This window comes from Petaurus breviceps, unplaced genomic scaffold (genome assembly GCF_028583685.1).
Source record: "Petaurus breviceps papuanus isolate PSGF00001 unplaced genomic scaffold, PetGlider_PUasm1.0 90847, whole genome shotgun sequence".
NCBI classification, from domain to species: Eukaryota; Metazoa; Chordata; class Mammalia; order Diprotodontia; family Petauridae; genus Petaurus; species Petaurus breviceps.
The window spans coordinates 26607075-26631915 of NW_027187360.1; the positions used below are offsets into that span (position 1 = coordinate 26607075).

Consider the following 24841-nt stretch of genomic DNA (forward strand, 5'->3'; position numbering starts at 1 on the left):
GGATTCGATCTCCAGGTCTTCTCAACACTGGAGCCGGTGCTCTTACTCGCTGTGCTACCTGGCTGCCCCATATAAGTAGCCTTTAAGAGAAGTCCTGACAAGGCTCTACAGGTCTGTTCCAATTAACATCGATGTTGTAAGAAAAAAGATTTCTTTTGGAGTCCACTCCTCAAAGTTCTGCAGAAATAACTATGAATCTACTTGGACTTCCTTGCTGTAATTAAATAATTTTTCCTCTTGTAAATGCTTTCAAGAGAAGACAATTTATTTTTATCATCGTTCATATGTGACACATAAAGATTAGACAGGGAGAAAATACCACCACTTAAGACCATTTCAGTTTCTTAAAAACTTTCAATAAATTATACCTAAGACACTGCTTTGTTTCTTTTTATTCCTCCTCCTCCTTTTCCTGGTTGGCTTAATCCATGGGCTGTCTATCTTTCCTTTCCGTTTCAGAAGCTTCTTCTTAATGCTAGATTCTGAACTCTGGAGAATCAAAAGAGAATTTGCATACAAAATAAAGTGTTAGCAACAAAATAGTCCTAGCAAGTTTTATCCCTTCTCCCCACTCACTCCAACCTTACTCCCTCCTCCCCCATCACACACACACACACACACACACACACACACACACACACACAAAATCAACCTGCTGAATCCTGTCTCTTCAAAGAAACCCTTTAAATCTCTCTCAAATGTCTTTCTGGTTCAAGGACTTGAATGTATAGAATTTATATCTTTAATGAAGGGCAACGATATCCCAAATCTATTATTTTTAGAGTCAAAGACAGCACAAATCATGATTTAGAAACCTTAGTTGATTTTAATACCAAAAAGTTTTTAGTTAAAAGCTCATATAAAGAAAAAGTAAACCATATCACATGTAGATGTAGCATTAACCATGTATTTTTATTGTTCTTACTCTAAAGAAGGGGAAAAAATCAACATCTATTAATGTTCAAATGAATGTTCAATGGAAAAAAGCTTAATTAAGAGGGTCACAATTTACTTACAATTTACCAAAATTATGGCACTTCAATGCAATTCAATAAATAATTAAGTGCAAGCTGTATACAAAGCATTATGCTAGGTACTTGATGTCATCCCTTACTTCAGTTACAAAATCCTTACTAAAACAACACGCATCAAAATTCCCTTTCTGGTCCCCCCAAGCCCTCAGAAAAGTTCATTTTAGAATACAAAAGGATGACACAATGTGTTGTTACAGATATAATAATTTAGGAGAACAGTTTCAAGAACATTAAAAAGAGAAACAGCAAAAATTCCCTACCACTTCATGAGAAAATACTAGATTCAGAGCTGGAAGGGATTTCAAATATCTAGTTCAACCTTTATTTCACAGGAGTAAACAAGCTCAGAAAAGGAAAATGACCTGCACAAGGTCACAGAAGAATCAGTAGCAGAACAATGATGTACTCTCAAAAGTCATACTTTTTCCATGTTACCACAATGTACCACCTCCTTCCTTATACACAATGGAAATGTCCTATTCTGTGACTCTCATCAGCATCTCAAGAGTTCATTATGCTGAAAAGGAAGGTGAAGCACACATGCCATCCTGCAGAAGGTATTAATGAATGGTTAAGACATAAGATAATGGAATCTTACTGGCAGGACTGAATGTGTATCAGAGTGAAAAGTGAGGAGCCTCCACACAAACACTTTATCCAGTACCTCACTGCTTCCAATGTAATAAGAGGAACAATGGACTCTCAAAAACAATGTCAATAAAAGACCTGGCAAGCCCTCCCATGATGAAAAAAAATTCAAGGAAAACGCTGGCAATGACTTACATACAGGCCACGTTTACAAAGGCTCATTACCACAAAGTTGATGATCGTGTAGAGGAATTTTTGGCCACAGGAAATAATGAAACAGTGTACTATGGCATGAAGGGATGATGATCATTGAGACAGCACTACCAACACTAATGAAATAACATTTCTTTTTAATTACCTAACTGCTGTTACAAAGGTGACAATAAAATACTGTGTCTCTTACCAAATCAGATTCATCCCCGTCTTCCTCTTCCTCCCCAGATTCTCCAGATTCTTGCTCCTCCTCAGACTCACCATCTTCCATCTAAAATCACCATACAGCCAAGAGAAAAGATTCAATTCAATTCAAAATTTATTAAATATCTATCATGGACAAGGTACTATGATTGATGATGGAGGAAAATCCAGGAGATAGTGAACTAAGACTAACCTTACTAGCTATCATGGCTTGAAAAGACATCAAACCTCTCCTCCAATTCTCCTCACTATCTAAGGAATAAACTAAGCTAAAATGAATTTTACTCTTAAAGAATATAATCCATTAACATAATAAAATACCTAATATTTTTACCTGCTAGTATGGATTCCCATGCTCCCTTTCCTCAAGAATTTGCCCTCCTTACCAACTGAAGAAAAAAACAACAGTATTTGCCTTCTAGGAGCTTAAATTATACTGGGAAATGGGGAGGAAACAAGAGCATGACTCAACATAAACACAAATTAGTAGGTACAAAAAATACAAAGTAATGGGGAGGGATGAGGATAGCATTAATAACTAACGGAATCAAGAAAGGCATCCTGTAGGAGGTAATATATAAGGTGAACTATAAAAACAGCAGTGGATTCCAATATGAGTATTCCAGGCATGAGAGACTGTACACAGGAACAGAAGTGGGAGATGAAATGTCATAAGAAATTACAGATCTGGAGGTAGAAGGGACCTTAAGAGATCATGTGGTCTAACCTCATTTTTTACAGATGGCAAAACTGAGGTGCCAAGTATTTAAGTGCCTTGCATAAGATTATAAAGGTAAAAAGTAGCACAGCTAGGAATTGAACTTAGGTCCTTTGACTCCCATACAGGCCCATAAGTAGGCTAATTTGGCTGGAATGTAGAGTACATTTAGATAATTATATAAAATTGGTCTAGAAACAGGGAGTAGAGTCAGAATGTGAAGGACTATAAATGCCAAACTGCAGAATTTGGATTTTATCCTAGAAGCTTCTTGAACAAGGGAATGACAATATCAGGCCTATGTTTTAGGAATGTCAATTTAGCAACTCAGTTGGAAACAGACTGGAAAGAGGAGATTCAGGAAGAATTGGAGATGAATTAATAGATCATTACACACCAGAATAATCACCTAATTCATTTTAAAAACAGAAAACATTATGGCCACAATCCAACAAATTCAGAATTCACTGACAAAATCCATTTTTCTGGCAAAAAATGAATGTAAATAAAATACTGTAAATTTATTTTCAAAGAAATCTCTTAATTTTTTTAGTCTACTCTTAAATTTCCTTCAGGTACTAGAAATAGGAGGAGACTACACCAACATATCCAGGAAATATGGAGTTAAGTTGTCAAATCATTGATAAATATCAGTTAGCTGGATGAACTATTTTCATCAAGTCCAAAAACAATTGACCCACTATGACTATGTCTCAGAAATAAAGGAACAGGGGGATGCTATGTAGTATATATTTAGAAAGTAACCTCTTCTTTAGAATGTAAGCCAGGTCAAGATAAGAAATGCTTCACTTGTGTCTCTGTACCTGCAACACTTAGCACAGTGTCTGCTGGCACAAGGTAAGAAATGATTTGCTGATTATGCAGAAAAACACATCTCTATCGTTCTAATGAAAAAAGCAAAAATAAAATACCAAAATTCCAAGTTAAGGCAAAGATAAAGAAAACTTCATTGACCTTAAAAAGACAATCTGCTAAATTTATGTTGACAAACTTTCAGCAAATACTGTCAAATTTGCACTCCACATTTCAATTGTTTTTAAAATACCTTTTGGGTCCGATCAATTTCAGATATGCTCTCTTTAGAGATCCTATTGTCTTCTACAGGAAAGGCAGGGGTTTGCTCAGATCCATGATCTTCATCATCTTCCAAGTCATCAGAGTCATCCTCTTCTGAGTCAATCTCCAAGCTCTCTCCATTTACATGAAGGGTACTATCACCTACATCCTTCTCACTCTGAAACATGAGCAGGGAAACGTTATCAAGGTGGGCTCATAGCAGTATCACTGAACATTTTACCCAGCCAGTGTAAACCAATTTTTTTCTTGACAAAATGAAAATTCTGAAACTTCACAGAAATGAGACTACAAAGTAAAAAGAAAGATAACACTGAATCAAAAACTAAAATGTATTTACCATATTATTTGAATGGTCATCCATGAAGGAAGTAATGACCCACCTGGACACAGTTTTCTGTGCCCTGTCCTTTCTAATAGAATAGCATGAAACATATAGCTTAACAAGCTATCGCCATCAATGAGGTTCTCACATGATGCCCACATCATGATAGGACATGATAGGACCTTTGTGTGTCCCTTTGTTTTTCCAATAAGCACACGAGGCAAGTACCTCACACGTCACCCTCACCTTGGTGCCCACAGTGGAATGAGCTATGCTCTTAAACATCTCAATCACCGTCCTCTGCTTTAAAACTTTGGTCTTTTTCTTAGGAACCAGGCTGTAGGTTCCCATTCTCCGTTTTTTCTTCCGAGATACTGCAGCTGCTAAAACAAAAGGCAAGCAAGCTAAAAAAAAAAAGCCAAAAGGGGAAGAACAGAAAGAGAGAAGAAGGAAATACTATTCAAACATTTTTTTAAAGGTATATGACAGTTAATAGAATGATCACCAAAATGATCATGAAATACTATTTAACCATGTTCAATACCTTTAGGGGAACCACTGTAATTATTACTTTTAAGTTACATACGCTTTTTACTTGTTTGGGTTACAAACTGAACCTAGATGAACAGAAGCTCTTTACTTTATGCCTACTTTTAAAATGAGTGAAATGTACCATGAGTATCATACAACATGTCAGTAGCAAGGTCCAAGAAAAACTGTAGCCTTCCCAGCCTGATTCTGAACACACTATACACCATAATCCATGAATAGCTTTTATCCATTTTCAAAATGGATAGATAAAAATACTCCTGTTAAAAGCAAGATGATACTTTACCTTTCCCCCATCACCCTTTTATTCATTCATTCATTCATTCAATCTTCCCTTACTACTTGAAGAAATAGGGAAAAGTAAAATGCTGGGGGGGGGGGGGGAGAGAAGCGGGAAAAATCAGCTAATTAACTGATGAATGATGCACAGGATGAGGTAGGCGCCTAAAAGAGGAAAAAGCAAAAATCACCCAATGTTTAAGAGCAAAAAGTTGTTATGCCAATATTTAGTGCATACTTTGTGCCAGGCATTGGGCTACAAATGAAGATAATTACATTACAAACTAGAATGTGTTGCAAAGAATACAGAAACAAAGAAATTCTACAAAGGATTTAACATGACTCTTGAAAAAAAATTAAAACACACCTTGATACTTGGTGACATCAAAGTCAAAGTGTGCACAGAGAAGGAAATGATAAAAAAAAAAAGTTGAAAAATATGGATCAGGATTAGAAATCAAAATCTGAGACTTATAGACTACTCAGAAACTTCTAACCTGTATAACAAGGTTTACATCGTTAAGAAGAAGAAAGTAGAAAGGTGCTAGACAAGGCAAGAACAAATCACCAAGAAAAAAACAACTATCTTTATGGGATATGAATATATTGTAGGAAATGAATGTACTGTGGAAAAAAAATTGTAGATATAGTTATTTCTATTTAAGCTACCTATAATCAGAACATCAACTAGTTTTAGCAAATATACAAATCAATACAATACTAGAAGGAAGATTAAAGATTTGAGGAAAACAATGAAATTACAAAAGCTAACTGATTATTCAATCTAGATACTGACTCTGAAACATGGGAAATGGATAAAGGTAAAGGACAATGATAAAATTAAATGACATTGCTGATAATCACCATTTCCTAGAGAAGTTTAACCAATGTAAAGCAGTCATATGATCAAGAGTCTCAGAACTGAATCAGCTGACCTCAATCTCCCTGAAAAACAAAATGATTGACTCTTACTATGTCTGTGGCCTTAGAGAAATCATTCCACCTCTTTGGGCCTCAATTTCCTCATTTGACAAAAGAGGGAACTGAACTAGTTTCTAGACAGTCTCTAAAGTACCATCCAGCTTGAGATCAATGATACTATAATTTTACAGCAATCAATGGAAGAAAAACTTTAATGTACAAACTTATTAGCAAACCATGAAGGAGGGCAAATCATCTAATTTTTCAGTGCCCCATATAACTAATTCTTAAAGACTTTAAGTCACAAAAGAGCTAAGGATCTGCATTAGTCAAGCGAGTTTCCTAATGTCCTATAGGTAAAAACAAAAGCAAACAAACAACAAACATCATGAAGGAGGAGAATAGAAAATTGCATGAAAAAACTGCCTTCCAAAAATGCAAAAAGCAATGGAGGAGAAAAGGAATCTGCATCAGTATGAAATACAAAAAATGCATATCATCTCATGAACACACAATTACAAATGAAATTGAGGACAAAAAATAGAAAAAGGTAAAAGTTTGCCAGTAATTCTCGGTGATCTATTCTCATCATCAACAGTGGGTAGAACCACCACATAAGGACATAGATATTTAGAATCAGTATACCATATGAAGTGGAAATTCCACTTTAAAAACACATTAGAAATTTTTTAAAGCAATGAGATCAGTTTTCAAAATATCTCAAAGAGGGGAAGAATCAAAATTTTTAAAAATCACAGTCAAATAAAGAGACTGAGAGAACATTAAAAATTATCAATCTATACTTCTCCATTTCTGTAGATTTATGGGAAAGAAATACACATGCATTTCAGGTAGTCTTAATAAAAATATGAGACTGAAAACAGATTTTTGAGGATGATTTTTTTTAGCCAAGAATATTTTAACAGATAAATGACTAAAAGTACAGAGAATATAAACACATTTATTACTAGTTGGTATTTTAAAATTAAGAAGTACAGTAAACTACAGCCTTAAAAGTTCTCCAAGATAACTTCTTGTTCGAGTCTTAATATCATAGAAGATTCCTAAATATTTTATGCAACCATAAAATGCTCCTCTAATTGTTAATATCAAATGTGCCATAAAATAGCAAGACCTATGCTCACAAAAAAAAAGTTTACTAGTGTCATAAAAGATATTCTGAATAGATTTCAAATGGAAGAGGTCTCCCCAAGCAAGTGAAATTAAGTTGATTACATCAAAGTACAGAACACTATATGCTCGCAAAATTAAATTCACTAATTTTTACTCAAAAGAAACCAACCTAACAAATCACATAGGAAAACCCCAAAGAATGAAGAATGTCTATCGTCTAGAATTCAGCATGCAATTGGATGAACAGTCTGCTGAATTAGTCTACCAGTACATGTACCTTGCACAACAAGATTTATACATGGATAATGATTTAGAAGTCTACTGAGCGATTTTGATAATCCCAAAATAGAAAGATACATTATGAACATAAGTAGGCTGCAGCATATTATTAACTATGATATGCATACAGAAACTGTTATAAAATAACATCAGAGATATAGAATTGAAAAAGTGAACCAATCACACAGTTAGAATAGGGGATATCAGAGGGACAAACCAGAATGTTGTACTGGTATAAAGAAACGGGGCGGGGGGGGAAGAAGATCTAGAGGAAAACTCTGAGTCAGTTGAGAAGATTACCTATGAAGGATGTATCAAAGGACATGGAGGGGCAGCTAGGTGTTGCAGTGAATAGAGCATCGGCCCTGGAGTCAGGAAGACCTGAGTTCAAACCCAGCCTCAGACACTTGACACACTTACTAGCCGTGTGACCTTGGGCAAGTCACTTAAGCCCAAATGCCCTCCAAAAAAAGACCCAAAAAAAAAAGGACATGAAAAAAATAATATGGGACAAGTGTGAATAGGCTGACATCTCTATTCATATATATAAAATCACTGAATTCACTTTAGTTTTAAAATATTAGAAAAATGTATAAATAATTACTCCATCTGAAAGAAAGGGAGGACTAAGAAGAAGCATAGTATGCATAACTTTGCATTATTCTACAGAATACTATTTTCAAAAACACACAGAAACTGATGGTTAACATTTGCTTCTTGACCTGTATTCCAAATATTTAATGCTGAATTTTCTTTAAACAGAGATATAGAGGTTACTAAATTAGTAATACATTTTATTCAAACATCTTTCATGAGTTCATCAAGATGTATGCTCATTCGTTTCTTGTTGTCTTAGTTAACCTAGGATAAGACATGGTGAAAAGCAGTACATTAATAAGCACATTTTTTAACACCTTGGTATGATACTCGTCTAAAGTGGAATTGGTTCTAGGGAAAGAAACTGTTATGTAATGTTATATGTTTAATACGATTAAATCTGTAGGTTTAAACTCCAGAAAATTAATTTCAAAAACCTCAATCTGTGGTTCAGGCAATAGTTTGGTAACATTTTGAATCATAGGAACCTTAGAGATCATCAAGTTAATTTATAGATGAGGCAACTAAGAATGAAAGGTTAATTGACAAACTAAATCCTAGCAAATTAAACTCAAAGTTCACAAGCAATATATAGTAGAACCGGAACTGAACTTAGCTTCTCAGCCTCAAAATCCAATACCCTTTCAACTTTACCACTGTGTACAATGTTACCAACCAGGACTTAGTAAGTGCTAGATGCTTTCACTGTCTGGTCTGATATATGACACCAACAAGTTTCTGTTATAACAGTAAATTCTGCTACTTAATGAGAATATTACAGACTTTGCCAAAAATGAATTCCTAATTAAAACAGCAAAATACAACTGATGTCACAAAATACTGCTTTTAACATAAACAAAAAGCCATCAATCAAAGAAAGCAAATCTTAAAGTATAGTTTGGTACCATTTAATATGTAAGTTTTATAAATCATACTTTAAATTAAACCTAATTTTAGCCACAGAGTTGATTAGAATGGATCTTTTTTCCTAACTCACCAGAATACTTTCCTATCATTAAGAAATCTCCCCCAAGCTGGTCCTCAAAACTTCAGACTGTTGGTATTTACTAAATGCTCCTAACAAGCTGCTTTTCCTACTTTACCTAGACACTGAAGCTTTGATCCACTACATTCTGTGGAAATTTCCTTTGCTTCCACAGTTGATAACTAGAGAATGATTCGGCTTTGCAAACTCTATCCATGGTATCTATTATTAGCTTATATATGCTGAAATGCTGCTGGTACTTGCTTAGAATATTCCATTTTATAATAAATTATCCCAGCATCCCCTCCATGTTGCAAAACCAGTAAAAATTTAGGACAATTGGGCTTTTTGTTACACCCGGGCCTGTAAAGTTTGAGGATTTGCAAGGGAGTGGAAGGGAGAAGACTGTTAAGAAAAGGTCTAAGTCTAGGTTAGCTAGTAAATTCAGATAACTGTACTAGAAAACAAGTGTGTGGGCATGGAAGGAAGGGACCTATTTTGGTAAGAGAACTGATTTTTCTCAAATAAATGTAAAACCAACCACAGAAATGGCATGTGTCTAGGTAAAGAAGACAATCATAAAGAACTATATTGTCTTTGAGATCCTCTTTTTTCATTGTCATCATTATTATCATCAACAATAAAGACTTAACTGAGTGACTAATAGGTACAGCATACCTATTTCCTAAGTCAAAACATTCTTTCCTGTAACATCAATTAACCAACCAACAAGTATTAAATGTGTGCTGTGTGTCAGATACCTTTCCTCTATAAATAATAAAACAGAATGAATCTGAATACACATCTGTAAAGTGAACAAGTCTAGGCAAGAAAGTTCATTAACTGGTTATTCCTGGTAGTAACTACTATGAGAAAGATATACACTCATATAAACCAACAAACATTTTTGAAGTACTTACTAAGTGTCAGGCATTGTGCTAGGCAGTACACAAATACACAGAAACAATCTATACCCACAATGATTTTATTTTAATGAGGAAACAACATGTGCATATAAATCAATACAGAATAAATATGAAGAACATAAACAAAAATAAATATGAAGAAGTTAAATAAAAGTATTGAGGGGAGCTGTTTGGGGGAGAACACTAGCAATCAGCAGAATAAGGAAAAGCTTCATGTAAAAGATGGTGTTTAGGGGCAGCTAGGTGGCACAGTGAATAGAGCACCGGCCCTGGAGCCAGGAGGACCTGAGTTCAAATCCCACCTCAGACACTTAACACTTACTAGCCTTGTGACCATGGATAAGTCACTTAACCCCAATTGCCCTGCCTTCCCCCTTGCAGAAAATAAAAAAAGAGATAGTGTTTAAGTTAAGCCTTAAAGGAAAGGAGGGTTCCTCTTAAGCAACAGAGGGAAAGAGGAATTATATTCCAGGTATAGAGAATCACAATAAATGTAACCTATACAAATCAGAGAGGCAGGAAATGGGGAATATTTTGGTAGGATTGAAAGTATTGGAGGGGAATATGCAAGGAGGCTACAAAACAGGATAGCATGGAGTTGCAAAGGGCTTAAAAAAAAGCTAAACAGAGGAATTTCAGTTTGACTCTAGAGGCAAAAGGGTGCTACTGGAATTTTTTGAATAGGGATATTGATCAGATCTGTGCTTAAGGAAAATAATTTTGGCAACGACATGAAGGACATATTATAGTGGGGAAACCTTTGAAGCAGGCAGAATTATTAAGTGGCTGTTGAAGTAAACTAGGCAAGAAGAAACAAAGGCCTGAACTAAAGTGGTGGCTGTGTAAGTAGATGGAAGTGGGTCCTTTGTGAGGTGTTCCACAGATAGAAATGGCAGAAACTAGTAACTGATTGGATATGTGAAGTCAGTGAAAGTGAAGGGCCATGAATAAAGCCAAGATTATAAACTTGAAAGACAGGAAAACAATGGCACCTTCAACAAAAATAAACAAATTTGGAAGAATTGGTGGGAAGGAGGATGAGTTCTATTTTGAACATGCTGAATTTGAATGTCCAAGAGGCAGATGGTGAGGTAGAAATGAAGCTCAGAAAAAGAATAGGATTGGACATTAGATTGTGAATCATTTGTAGTTCAGAGCCTGGCACAAAGTAAGCACTATACAAAATGTTAGTAATTTTTAAGTACAATGTGATGATAATTAAACTACAAGAGCTGATGAGGTTCTTAAAAGGTAGAAAAGACAGAATACAGTCATGGAGAGAGTGTTGAGGAATACTGACAGTTAAGGGACAAGGATGACAAGCCAGCAAAGGAGATAGGAGGAAGTCAGGAAGTAAACTAAGAGAGAGGAAAGTAATGAAATCCCAGAAGAAAGCATCCAAGATCAGTGTCGTACAACAAAGAGAACAAGTTGGATCAGGTCAAAGACCATGTGAACTGGAAATTAAGAGATCATTGATAATTTTGGAGACAAAAGTTTCAGAAGAATGATAAAGTCAGAAGTGAGAATGCAAAAAGCTGAGTAATGAAAGGAAAGGAAGTAAGAGCAACAAATATAAACAGCTTTTTCTAGGAGACTGGCTGCAAAAATGAGGAAAAACATAAGGACCATTTGAAGGGATAGCAGGTCCTAGTACTGCTTAAAGGAAAAGTCTTACAGTTTCTCTTTCTAATCTTTAAGTTAGTTATAAGATGCATTCCCTCTAATTACACAGCAATCTTTCTTTTTGCCAAGAGATTATTTATATATGGCATGTCTTTGGTATAGTACTGAACCCACTTATGAATAATTTTTCCCAGTCAAAAGGAAGTAATGTTTTCATTTATGCTTTTAAAAAAGAAGAGAAAGTAGATGTTCCTAACAGTTATTTCACACAGTTAGCTGCTAGGTAGTTACTCCCTGAAGTCAGTGGGCAGATACCTAACAGACTGAAATTTTTACCAAGCCCATGTATCACAAATTGCTTTCTCAAAATATTTCTATTTTCTTTTAAAAAGACAGACCACTGTTACTGTGAACAGAAATTAAACATGGCTTTTCACATAAAGTATTACTGTGGAATAATTTTATCAATACAAGCTCATCATATGCTGAGGATCTTAATTAGTATAGTGCACCATTCTTCAAATAGCAATGAGTTGACATTCTAACACACAGTATATATGTTCATTTAATGGTCTGATATTCATAAAATGAAAAAGTTTCTTAAGAAAAATTGGATAAAATACACCTATATACTGGTATCTTTTAGGTAACAAGAGCCATCTCAAGTAACACAAAACTGAATTAGAGATCAAAATACCTCACAGACCAGAAAATGCTAACCTACAGCAACTGGATAATCAACAAAAGTTAATTTTTCTATAATTTTAATTAAGCTTTGAAGATTAACAATCTCATATGACTATGTGTTTTAGAATACAGATTTAGAATCCAGATTCACTGGAGCAGACAGCCTTTGTACATGGTCGTTTAGGATCCTGATCACATCTTTGGATATAGATTAAAACTTCTATGAAGGGGAGGGATGGTATATTATATATCTCTACATCTTCCCTAACTCCTACTACGAAGTTTGTCCAAGGCAGATGTTGAATAATGCTTGTTGAATTGAACTGATGGAACTTAAAGGAATTTTTAACACAGAGAAAACTGTTTCTTATCAATGTTACTACAAAAGAGTGGTCAGAAAAAGAAAATGAAAGTGAAATTCACTTGGCCCTCACTTTCATTTCTATACCAGAAAGATACCTATCATAAGGGCTCTCTCTATAAACTAGAATGACACCGGCTGTCTACAGCGAAAGACACTAATAAAAGGATTTTTTTCATCGATTTGTTCACCCACTTAACCCTGAGGTAATTTAACTACTACTATATTTGATACTGACCCACTCATTATCAGGAGTACAGAAAATCTACACTGGTGCTTTAGCAGTAGTGAAAGAAAGCCCTGATCTGTACATGGCCTCTAGTCTGATCAGTCCTGTGACCAAAGGGCATTTAAATTATAAGCAGGAAGACTGGTCAGTGATCACTGAACAGAACAAAGTTAATTAGACTATGGAGGAATAAATACAAGACTCCGGCTATCATCTTTCTCTTCGAAGGAGTCTCTTGGATTTATAGAAAATGGAGCTGAAAAGGATCTTAAAGATTACTAAATCCCATCTCTTACCTTACAGATAACCACTGAGTCCCAAAGAGGTTGTGTGAGTTGCCTAAGACCATACAGCCAGTAAAGGGAAGAGTCAAGATACGAACTCAAGGTTTCTGACTCCAAATATAGTAGTCTTTCTGTTAAAATGATGACTAGATTTTCTATTTTGCAGATAAGAAAAATTCAAGCCAGAAAAGAAAAGAGGAATATTGTATGCTTTGAGAAAAAATCATTGGCAATATTAAATTAGGTTTAGCTACTCTTAAATAAAATACAACAAAAGTTAGAGGAGTACTAAGTTAGCTCTGTAAATGATTACTACAAGGCAAATTGTTTAAATTGATTATAAGCTTCTTAAAAGGCAGGGATCAAGCCCTATACTTCTTTGTCTCCTACATAGTCCCTGGAATAGCAGTACCTTGTCCAGTGTAGTCAATGTGCGGCAGTTATAAAATAGTAAAAGTTAAGGCCTCCAACAATTTGGAATTCTGTTAAGACTGAACTGGACTTGAAGTTTACATTTGATTAATTTATTTCTTTATCACAAAGCAACAAGGTCAAGGAACTTACAGAACAGAAGTTTAAAATCCTTAAAAGATATTTTTCATGCATCCTTACGTCTTTCAAGATGTATATTCATATAAACATTCACAGATTAATGCAAAATTAGCCATTTATTCACTGAAATGAAAGACCCTCTAATGACCTCTCTAGTCACAATCTGAATGAACTTTGTGAGCTTAATTTGAGCTTTTGTATGCACTTCAAAGACACAGGGTAAGAGCCAGAGCTGGAGAAAACCTTAAAATCCCATGCCCTCATTTTAAAGAGAAGGATATTGAAACTCAGGAACATGAAGATCTGGCCCAAATTCACCAAACACGGCAGAAATGGGTTTGAAGCTCAAATCATCTGACTCCCTAACTACAGAGTTCTTTCCCCACTATTTTCTAAATTGCATTTCTTTGAAGATATCCTACAAATCCAAGTTTTTACTGCAAAATGGTGCTATTTTTCTGCATTCTAAGAATGAAAACCTTCACTTCAAGATTTAAAACAAGAGGTACTAAAAGACAGGAAATCCTAGTTAATTTATTAAGACAAGAATTTATCGAAGGGAAAGAATGTCTATTGCCAAGTTTCTATTGAAAGCATAAAAAACTCATAAAAGATCTCATGGGTAATTATTAAAATATTTATCAATTCTAAGGAAAATTAACTGAGAGTCAATACATGGGCTAGAAAAGTCAAGCATTCTTGGTGGCTCTTGAGCTCTACAGAAAAAAGAGATTTTATACATTAATCAATAGACTTCAAGAAAAAAAGGGTTGCTGTTAGGTGTTCCCTCTTTACCTGTCTGTGATTTTGTGGTGGCCATGTAACATTGGTTCTGAGGTAGCGACGGATGAAGGGATGAGAGAGGGGGCAAAAGCTGCTGTTTTCCAAACTCCGTAACATTTTTGTTGCTTTCCTCCTTTGATTCTTTATGTTCTCTAGAATCTCGAACTTCTCTGGGGTCCTTACTGGTTGCATGCTTCAAAAACAAAGAGAATTAATGACTAAGAGTGCAAAGAAGTTGTCACTAAAATAACATTCTCGATCAAAAATTTTTAGTTTTTTCTCACACTCTCCTCAACTCAAAATTGTTGTATTTAAAAAAGATAAGACCAATTAATTTGCCTAAGAATCTGCTAATGTCTCATCTGTGCTACATAACAAATGAACAATGACAGAAGTATTCTTGGCCTAGACTATATCCCTAAGATGACAATTTTTTAAAAGAAAGAGGCTAATAAGTTACTACTCTAAAGAACTTTTTAAAACCGGAAAATTAATGTTTAGAAAAAAAAAAAACACTGTTCTACAAAAAAATCATGACGGTGACCCAAATCACAGTGTGTTAGGATTTTGGTTATTATGGGGTTTTGTTTTTAAATCACCTCCTGGGAAAACTATCTCATATCAGATGGCTTCAACTATCATCTATGTGAAAACAGCTCCAAAATCTACACTTCTAGTTCTTTCTACAGTTCCCTTTCTCTAGCTCTTGGCTAGCCTCAATCTTTTACTCCTATTTATTTCCTATTACTAGGCCTCATTGCATCTCAGAATCTATTTCCCCCTTCTGGTCTACACTATTATAACCTAATGTACACAGAACTACCATTCCATAAAGCAGCAAGCACTACACTAGCCAACTTTAAATGTTATACTCATTGCCATTTCTCTGCTCAAGAAACTTAAACTGGCTGTCTACTCCAATCCTGCATAAAATATAAACTCCTCTAATAAATCTCCATGGTTCTCCATCAACTCCTTCCCTATGGCAACTTCCTATCACTCCCCAATGAAGACTTTACACTAGAACAAAGCAACAGAATGCACTTAAATATTCCATTTACTCTTGTTTTCCTAAACTTGCAATGAAATTATACCTGGAAAACCCATAACTTTCTTCCATGCCAATTCCTGTCTCTTCTCTCTTTTAAAATTATCTCAACATATATGTCTTCCAAAAACCTTCATTTATTACATGTGCTTACAATGAAACAAATCCATGCTCCTCTACTGGTTTCACTTACAGATGAAACATCTCCAACTGTACTTTAAGTGCTATGAATATAGAGACTACGTTCATTTCTTTTGTATCCTCCATACTACCAGGAAAAGTGCTCTTCACACAATGAGCTCTGACTGGTTAAAATAATACTTAAAATATGAACTACCTGTGCATGTATGTATGTATACACACACATACATACAGAAAAAGTCATAAAAGCAAATAGCTGAAGAAGAGATATGTATGCTAACTTTTTCTAAACTATTACAATTCTAACTAGCGAACCAGTAACCAACAAGTGAAAATAAGATCTGCTGAACTTTGTTAGGGTTTTGAGAAAAAGACAGTATCTAACAAAGTCAGAAGATGAAAATATAATACTTTATTATACATTCACCATCAAAAACAGATGAATTTCACTTGAACCCACAATCCTTTAACAATGCACGAAATATGGCCTAAAGAGTGCTAAATAACTCATCACCATTACATCTGCCTATGAGTTTAGCTTTAACCTTTCAGACTTCCCTATTCCAATAAACCATTGCAGAAGAAAGATAAAATAATGTTTTTGATCCCATTCACTCCCAGGACTTCTGGCTTTTACTTACAGATGTTAATAACTAACTGCTTCTGGAAATTAAATGCTACCACTCTTTTATCAGAGAAAGAACAAAGGATCAGAAAGACCCAAGACCCATAACCCAGACCATGCAGAGCTAGTATAACCACACAAAGAAACAAATGTTTCTTCAAGATCTGGCTTTCTAGAACATTTTTTAAAATGTATGTTACAAAACAATAAAGACGGAAGAATAAGAGTTTTCTTACCTGATCCAAAAAAGTTATGAACTTCCCTTGGAGGAATGGGAAATTGGGCTTTTAGATCAAAAGGTCTATTATGATAGCTTACTCTGTAGGGAGAACTTCGAACCTTTTTCAACTCTTGCTAATCAGCAGACATGAGTAAGCAGGAGAAAGGGGAAGAGAACTCAATTTATTTGGTTTCAAAGTCTATCATAGTCCTGTGTCTATCTTCCCAACATAACTTATATGTGAATAAAATCCAAAAGAAAAACCATCTAAACAACAGGCTAGCATCCATTTAAAGAAGATTAAAGACATACGTAAGAAAGTCTTAGATATTTATTATGACAAGAGAATTTTAAAAAGACTACTATAACCAAGAATTGCAGCATAATGTACTGGAGAGAGGAGGCTTGGCTCTTGAGTCAGAAGACGTTATTTCATATATTACCATGGCAAGTCACTCAAACACTCAGTGGTCTAGGCAATATTCTAAGACAGTAAGTTACAGGTGAATTGCTGATCTGCATAGATGAATCCAGCTTTCACCATGAGAATGCCCAATACTCATAAAATTACAGGTCCAGATCTCCACCAAAAACTTTAGTTAGGACATTCTTATACATATTGGCAAAAGTGTCAATAACAGAATCAAAGAAGGAAATCTTTTTTTTTAAATCCTTCTGCATCTCAAAATGAATAGAAAAACGACTAGAAAGTAAATATTGTAATAAAAAATACAACAAAACCAGTTGTGGCATTTGAATTAAAAGATAAAAGACCAGAATAGACCAGAATAACTACACCATCTGACACTGGTACAGTACTTTGGATCTAGTTTACAAAGCATTTTTACAACCATTATCACATATAACCCAAAACTAGCCTGTGAGGTAGGCAAGGAAGATATCATTATCCTTATTTTACAGGTTAGGAAACCAAGGCTCAGAAAAGTTAAATGATTTCCTCACAGTCACAAAGCTAATAAATGGTGAAATAATATTTCTAACTCAGAATTCTACAGCCTTACCAATAAACCATACAGTCTCAAAGACTTCTGTGTTTACCTGACTACTATCCAGATTCCTATATACTTTCTATCAACCTTAATTTTATCAACTAATCCATTCACTTCCATTCCTGACTAAAGCTTCACATTCATGCTATCTTTAGTTTTTGCTTCTCTATGTAGAGGTCAGAATGTATGAAAAGGATGTGTACCTCTCTGTGCAGGTTGAGGGAAACAGGGTTAGTGGGGAAGGGGGAGGAACCCATGTAGGTATGTCTATCTGTCCTAAAGCACCCAGGATATAAGGTGGTATAGTTATGTAGGGTGGGGTAGGATGGATGAAATTTGTTAACTGGTCATATTAAAAGCCTATTATAAAAAGACATCTCAATCATCCATACTAAAGGACTAGAACAGTGGACAATACAAAACACTGATTAATCTTTCGGGAAATTTCCTTGATGCTTCAAGTCTTCCAAGATAATTCTTGCAAAAACATTTTCCTTCTGAGTTCAAGTCCCATAACTTAGATCAGGGGTGGGGAATTGTGGTCTCAAGGCCACAGCTTCCCCACTCCTGACTTAAATGGTTCTACACTGAGGAAGACTTTTTCTAATTCCAAGCAAGCATAAGGAAAAGCTTCATTTATAGAGCATCTTGATTTCCAAACAATTAAAATTTAAACAGATCTTATTTTATGACAAAAATGATTCAATAATAAATATATTATATTTTGATTAACACAAATGCTTCCTCATTCATTTTTCCATAAGAATCCTTACTGCATAATACAGACATCTGTCTTATTTACTTTGTGGGATATGTACTGTTAACATGGAAAAGGGATAGGTACCAATTCAGTACGCCAAAGTATGCTTAATACCAGCTAGGATAAACATAAATCACTTCCATGGCAAAAAGATTAAAAAAAATTCAAGATTGTCCTGAGCAGAGAAAGAAAAATCATCAACTTAAATATCTATAAGGTCCCTTCTAACTCTAAATCTATGATCATCACCTATAATCCATTTAAATTTTACACCTGTTGCTCAAGTGAAAGGATAGAAAATTTAAAAATCAAAAAGATTCTAATATATTATGAACCCTAAAAAGTGGTCATTGAAAGTTTACCAGGTTATAAATACTACATTTTTTCCAATGGAAAACCAGCAAAGGTCATTCAGCTTTTAAAATAGTTTGAGCTATCAAATACTAAACTGGAAAAAAAAAAAAAGCATAAACTAAACACAGAGACCAGAATTTCTTATTAACTACCTTGTGTTACTCTGGGAGTAACTCTGGGAGAGTATCCTCAGTTTCTTTATGTATAAATAAGTGAGTGGAAGGGGTTAAATTCTATTGGTGAAGCTCCTTCCATATTTAATCAAGTTCAACTCTATGATTCTATATGAAAATTTAATTATCTATTCAACTTCATCTTTCTCCTCTGCTTCTAAACAAATTCTTAATCTTTAGTCAGCCTGTGCTTGAAGCTATACTCCTCTATGTCTCCCATTTAAGATTCATCTGACAAATAATTACTGATTGCTTTTTTACATGTAGAATGTAGGATACAGGAAGCTATGGGGCTGGAGAGGGGAACCTGAAGCCTCCAGCCTACATGTGGCCCTCTAGGTCCTCAAGATTTTTGACTGAATCGGAATTTTACAGAACAAATCCCCTTAATAAAAGGATTTGTTCTGTGAAGTTTGGATTCAATGAAAGGGTCACACGTAAGGACCTAGAGGGCCACATGTGGCCTTGAGGCCATAGGCTACCCACACCAGCATGGGATGTAAAAAGTAGAATAAGACATATGCCTTTTCATAATGACCCATCCTTGTTCCAAAATCTACCACCATCCCATAATGACTATTCACTCCTTCAAATTGCATGTAATATTTTCAAACCTCTATTACAATTATCAACCAAGGAAATATTGTCTTGTATTATGTTCTTTTTGTTTTGTTGTTCAGTCGTTTTCAGTCATTGCCAACTCTTCATGACCTCATTTGGGATTTTCTCAGGAAAGACACTGGAGTAGTTTGTCATTTCCTTCTCCAGTTCATTTTACAGATGACAAAACTGAGACAAACAGGGTTAAGTGACTTGGGAAGATTCAAACAAAATAAGTGTTTGAGGTCAGAGTGAAGCACAGATCTTCCTGACTCTACGCCCAGCATTGAACCACCTAGCTCACCCATTCTTGTTGTTATCATCCTCATAAAGCTGTTATGAGGAAAATGCCTTGAGATCCTTCAAGCACCATAGAAATGTGAGCTATAATTCCTGCTTCACACATGGAGGGTAAGCTCCCTAGAGATATGCACATAGTAGGCAATTAATAAATATCTGATGATTTGAAAAGTCCAGTTCTAGGAGTAAAAAAACTATTAAAATGAAAAGCTGTATAATAAAAAGGCTTTATATGACAGACCAAAATAACTAAAGTCAAGTCGAATCAATTCAATTCCAGTACAAAAATATGCACAATCCCTTGAGTTTGATGTACAAGCAAAACTAATAACAAGGAAGAATCAGAATGCTCCACTGTTTTGAAAGCTACATTTTTAGCAAAATATAGAATCTAGAAAAGTCATATTTATGATAGATTCCATCTTTACAGTTTATTTTAAAAGAATACAGGTTCCTTCCAATTAAATTTTTAGACAAAATAGGAAAATTAGAGTAGCTCAGATATTAAATAAATAGCAAAATATGAAGTTCAACAAGAAAAAATGAAAGTATCTTACTAATTATGGCATGGACACTGAACTGAGGTTTTCAAAAACCAGATGATTTCTCTCTTATCTACTCCTACGACACTATACACTCCTTTATGGTTCATCAAATTCTAATTTGTATCATATTAATTTTATCTATTAGGCTGAAAGCTCCCTTAGCATAAATACCATCTGTTATTTATCTAGACCATCTTCTCCTCCAAAAGTAAGCAAGTATTTATGAAGCTCCTATTATGTGTCAGGTTAGTGCTAGGAATACAAAGAAAGGGAAAAAAAAGTCCTAGCTCTCAAGGAGCATACAGTCTAATGGGGAAGACAACACAAAAACAACGTATGTACAAATAAGAAATATACAGGAAAAACGGGAAAGAATAAAGAGAGGGAAGGCACTAGCATTAAGGAAGATCAGAAAGCTTCTTGTAGAAGGTGACATGTTAGGCAAATCAAAACAACTCTGAGGTACCACCATCACACCTATCAGATTTGGCTAACATGACAAAACAAGAAAATGATGTGGGAAAGCTGGGACACTAATGAATTGTTGGTGGAGCTGTGTATGATCCAATCACACTGGAAAGTAATTTCCAACTATTCCCAAACTGTGTGTACCCTTTTACCCAGCAATACTACTTCTAGGTCTGTATCCCAAAAAGATCATAAAAATGGGAAAAGGACCCACACATACAAAATTATTTATAGCAGATCTTTTTGTGGTGGCAAAGAATTGGAAATTGAGGGTATGACTATCAATTAGGGAATAGCTGAACAAGCTCCGGTATATGAAAGTAATGGAATACTGGTGTTCAATGAGAAATGATGAGCAGACAGACTTCAGAAAAATCTGAACTGATGATGAGTGAAGTGAGCAGAACCAGGAGAATATTGTACACAATAACAGCAATACTGTACAATGGCTAACATTGACAGACTTGGCTCTTTTCAACAATCAAGTATCTAAGACAACTCCAAGGGACTCAAAATGAAAAATTCTACCCACATCCAGAAAAAGAACTATGGAATTTGAATGCAGATCAAAGCATACTATCTACTCCCTTTTTGTTGTTGTTGTTTGTTTCTTCTTTCTTGTGATTTCTTCCTTATAACAAGAGTAAGGTGAGGGGGAGAAAATTTAGAATTCAAAATCTTATGGAAGTGAATGCTGAAAACTAAAAAAAAAAAATTAAGGAGAAGAAGGAAGAGAAAAAGGAGGAGGAGAAGATGAAAAAGAAGATGAAGACGACGACAATGATGAAGACAAAGACGATGAAGACAACAGGAGTCAGGGAAGATAAGAAGGGAGAGCATTCCATACATAAAGGACAATCAGCAAAAATGCCTGGAATTAAGAGATAGAACATCTTTTGCAAGGAAGAGCCAAGACAACAGTGTCATGGGATCACAGGGCACATAACATTAAGGTATAAGAAGACCAGAAAGGCAAGAGCGGGTCAGATTATAAAGGACTTTCAAAGTTAATTATTTGATTTTATATTTGATCTCGCAGGTAAGAGTACACTTTGCTGTCGGTGATTAATGAGTATCTGCTGGTGAGGGCACGATTCAGTTTCAAAGGAAGGTTATACCAAAAAAGCCTATTTTCATAGAGAAAATTTCCATACACTGTCTAGGAAGATTTTATTTACACTAGGGTAGGCAACCAAGTATTGACAAAATAAAAAAGACCAAAAATGATAGAATTCAAAGAATGTCTGGCCTCAAAAATTCCTTGATCTCTTCAACTTGAAACACCCTGACCTCCACTTTGGCCAATGAGTTGAACAGCCATAATTTTAAATTTGTCATTATTTGCCCTATTTATCTGGAATTGGGGATTGGAAAGGCAGCTATGATTCTTCTATGGTCAGCCATTTGAAAAATATTCTCACATTAATAACATAAAAATCCCCATTCTTTTCACTATAGCAGTCTTGCCAATCTTCTACCATGGATAATCCCCACTCAAATTCAACAAGGATTTTCTCAAGGTCTAATATGTGTAAGGAAGGCACATGCTAAACAAGGGAATACAAACAAACAAAATTTAAACAGTCCTTGCCTTTTAGAAGCTTATATTCTAATAAGGTGACACAATATGTAAACATATCAGCAGATACATGATTCTATGAGGAAGAAAACAAAACCAGGATGATTACTAAAGGCTTGCATTAAGAAGTGACACATAAGCTAAGGCTTAAATAAGTCAAGGACTCTCAAGAGTCAGAAATTAGAAGGAAATACATTCTAAGAATAAGGAAAACAGATGATAGATAGATAGATAGATAGATAGATAGATAGATAGATAGATAGATAGATAGATAGATAGATAGACAGACAGATAGACAGACAGACAGACAGACAGACAGACAGATAGACAGATAAGCAAAGAGCGGAGATAAAAATCAATTTGGCTATTAACAAGTATGGCACTGGAAAACTGATGCATTATTGGTAGAGTTTTAAACTAATCCAACCATTCTGGAGAGCCTGAAGGCAGATTGAAGCATACTATTTTCACTTTTTTTTTCCTTATGTCTTCTCCCTTTTGTTCTGATTTTTTTCACATGATTGATGTGGAAATATGTTTAACATGACTATACATGTATAACCTAATACAAGGGGGGGTGGGGAATTTGGAACTCAAATCTTAAAAAAATTAATATTGAAAACTATCCTTATATGTAATTGGAAAAAAAAAATACTATTACATGGGGGGCAGGGAGGGAGAGGAGTATAAGCATGCCAATTTACATAGAATACAGAGTGCCAGAAAAGTCATAATGAGAAATAATCTTAGGGCAGCTGAGTGGTGCAGAGAATAGAGCACCGTCCCTGAATTCAAGAGGACCTGAGTTCAAATTCGGCCTCAGCTCCTGCCAACTTGACACTTAACTAGCTGTATGACCTTGGGCAAGTCACTCAACCCCTAATGGCTTGTCTTTCTCCCTCCCAAAAAAAAAAAAAAAAGCAAAGCCTGTACAAGTAGACTGAATTCAGACTGTGAAGGGCTTTAAGATAATAAATCTTTATTGTAATCTTGAGGCAATAGAGAGCTGCTAAAGATTCTTGAGCAGGGGAGTGACTGTCAGATCTCTGCTTTATTAAAAAGTTTATTCTGGCAGCTGTATAAAAGTTTGAGAAGAGAAAGACTGGCAGCCTGGAATCTAATTAAGTGGTTATTAACACTAGTCCACAGCCAAGAGTTCTTGCGAGACTGAATGAACTACAGTGATGACCATATGAAGAAAAAAGGACGAATCTGGGATATTTTGTGGAAGTGAAATAGACGAAATTTGGCAACTAATTGGGTATAGGCAATGAAGGAGAAGCAAGAGTAGAGTGTGATTCTAAGGGTACAAACCTGGTGACTAGAAAGATGGTGGTACCCTCAACAAAAGCAAATATTAGCATGAGGGGTATATTAAGAGGTAGGGGAAAGAATGGTTTCCATTTTGGACATATAGCCTAAAGGTGGCTACAGGACATCAACTAGAGATGTCCAACAGTCTTGATCTTTCTCTATGCCCTCTTCCGAACTGACAAATACTACTGGAAAAACTTCTACAGTGCTAAGGACACTGAGTACAAATTCAAGCAATTTGAACTAACCTGCACATTAAAAGAAACTTCAGAGGTCTGATGCAGCATTTCTCTCAAGACAGTAATCCTTCCTACAAAATCCCTGAAAGGTGAACAACATGTCTATTGGATAGTCCTTGAGACAAAACAAGACGTTTAGTGGGAATGTGTGGCAAATAAGAGAGGACTAGTAGATAAGGTAGTTGCAGTATGAGAGTCCTGAGTCAAAGAAATATTAGAGGTAGAGCAGTGACTTATAATGATGAGGTACAGAGTGTTGTCATGAAGGACTATGGCTTATGCATAAGGAGATCCACAGAGTCAAGGAGATGAGAAATTATGAATTTAAGATGTCTAATGGCTTTTAAGTTTTAAGGATGGTGGCCATGGATTGGAGAGAAATAATAAAAATTACCCGTTAAAACTTCCCATTTTAAAAAGCTGAGGTGAGTTGAAGTTGAAAAGAGCAATACATTAGTGGGCTAGATGTGACACCTACCCAAGCTCCATCTGGTTCACTGACTATGAAAGAATGGGTAAGAAGGACAGGAAGCACAGCATCTTCAGGTAAGAGATAACTTCTGTTAAGAAGGCAGAATTCAAGATAAAGCAAAATTCCCTTCATTAAAGCAGGTATACCAGGGCGGCTAGGTTGCACAGCGAATAGAACACTAGCCCTGGAGTCAGGAGGACCTGAATTTAAATCCAGCCTCAGACTTTACTTAACACTTACTAGCCGTGTGACCTTGGGCAAGTCACTTAACCCCAAATGACCTGCCTTCCCCCTCAAAAAAAAAAAGTATACCCATTTTTTTCTTTCTTGGGGCTTTTCTTTTGTTCTGATTTTTTTCCACAACATGATTAATGTGGAGATATGTTTAACATGATTGTACATGTATAATATAACTCAGCCCCATACTAAGATAGCAAGGGGTAACTAGGTGGTCCAGTGGCTAGAGTGCTGTGCCTGGAGTCTGGAAGACATATTCCTGAGTTCAAATCTGTCCTGAAGACACTTGTTAGCTGTGTGTCCGGCCCTGGGCAAGCCACTTAGCCCTGTATGCCTCAGTTTCCTCATCTGAAGAAGGAAATGGCAAACTACTCTACTATCTTTACC

General features: G+C 35.4%; 1 protein-coding gene across 15 annotated transcripts in view; it reads right to left on the reverse strand.

Moving 5' to 3' along the window:
* Positions 1 to 24841, reverse strand: part of EHMT1 (euchromatic histone lysine methyltransferase 1) — a 430700-nt gene that overhangs the window by 140699 nt on the left and 265160 nt on the right. For 12 of the 15 annotated variants that reach the window (XM_069072710.1, XM_069072712.1, XM_069072720.1 and 9 more), the window contains 5 exons: positions 14382 to 14562; positions 4424 to 4581; positions 3824 to 4012; positions 2026 to 2106; positions 369 to 489 (listed from right to left, as the gene is read on the reverse strand). In XM_069072710.1, coding sequence (XP_068928811.1) covers positions 369 to 489; positions 2026 to 2106; positions 3824 to 4012; positions 4424 to 4581; positions 14382 to 14562 — 730 coding nt within the window. The remainder of the gene's footprint in view (positions 1 to 368; positions 490 to 2025; positions 2107 to 3823; positions 4013 to 4423; positions 4582 to 14381; positions 14563 to 24841) is intronic. The other 3 variants (XM_069072708.1, XM_069072719.1, XM_069072709.1) reach the window with 2 other exon arrangements.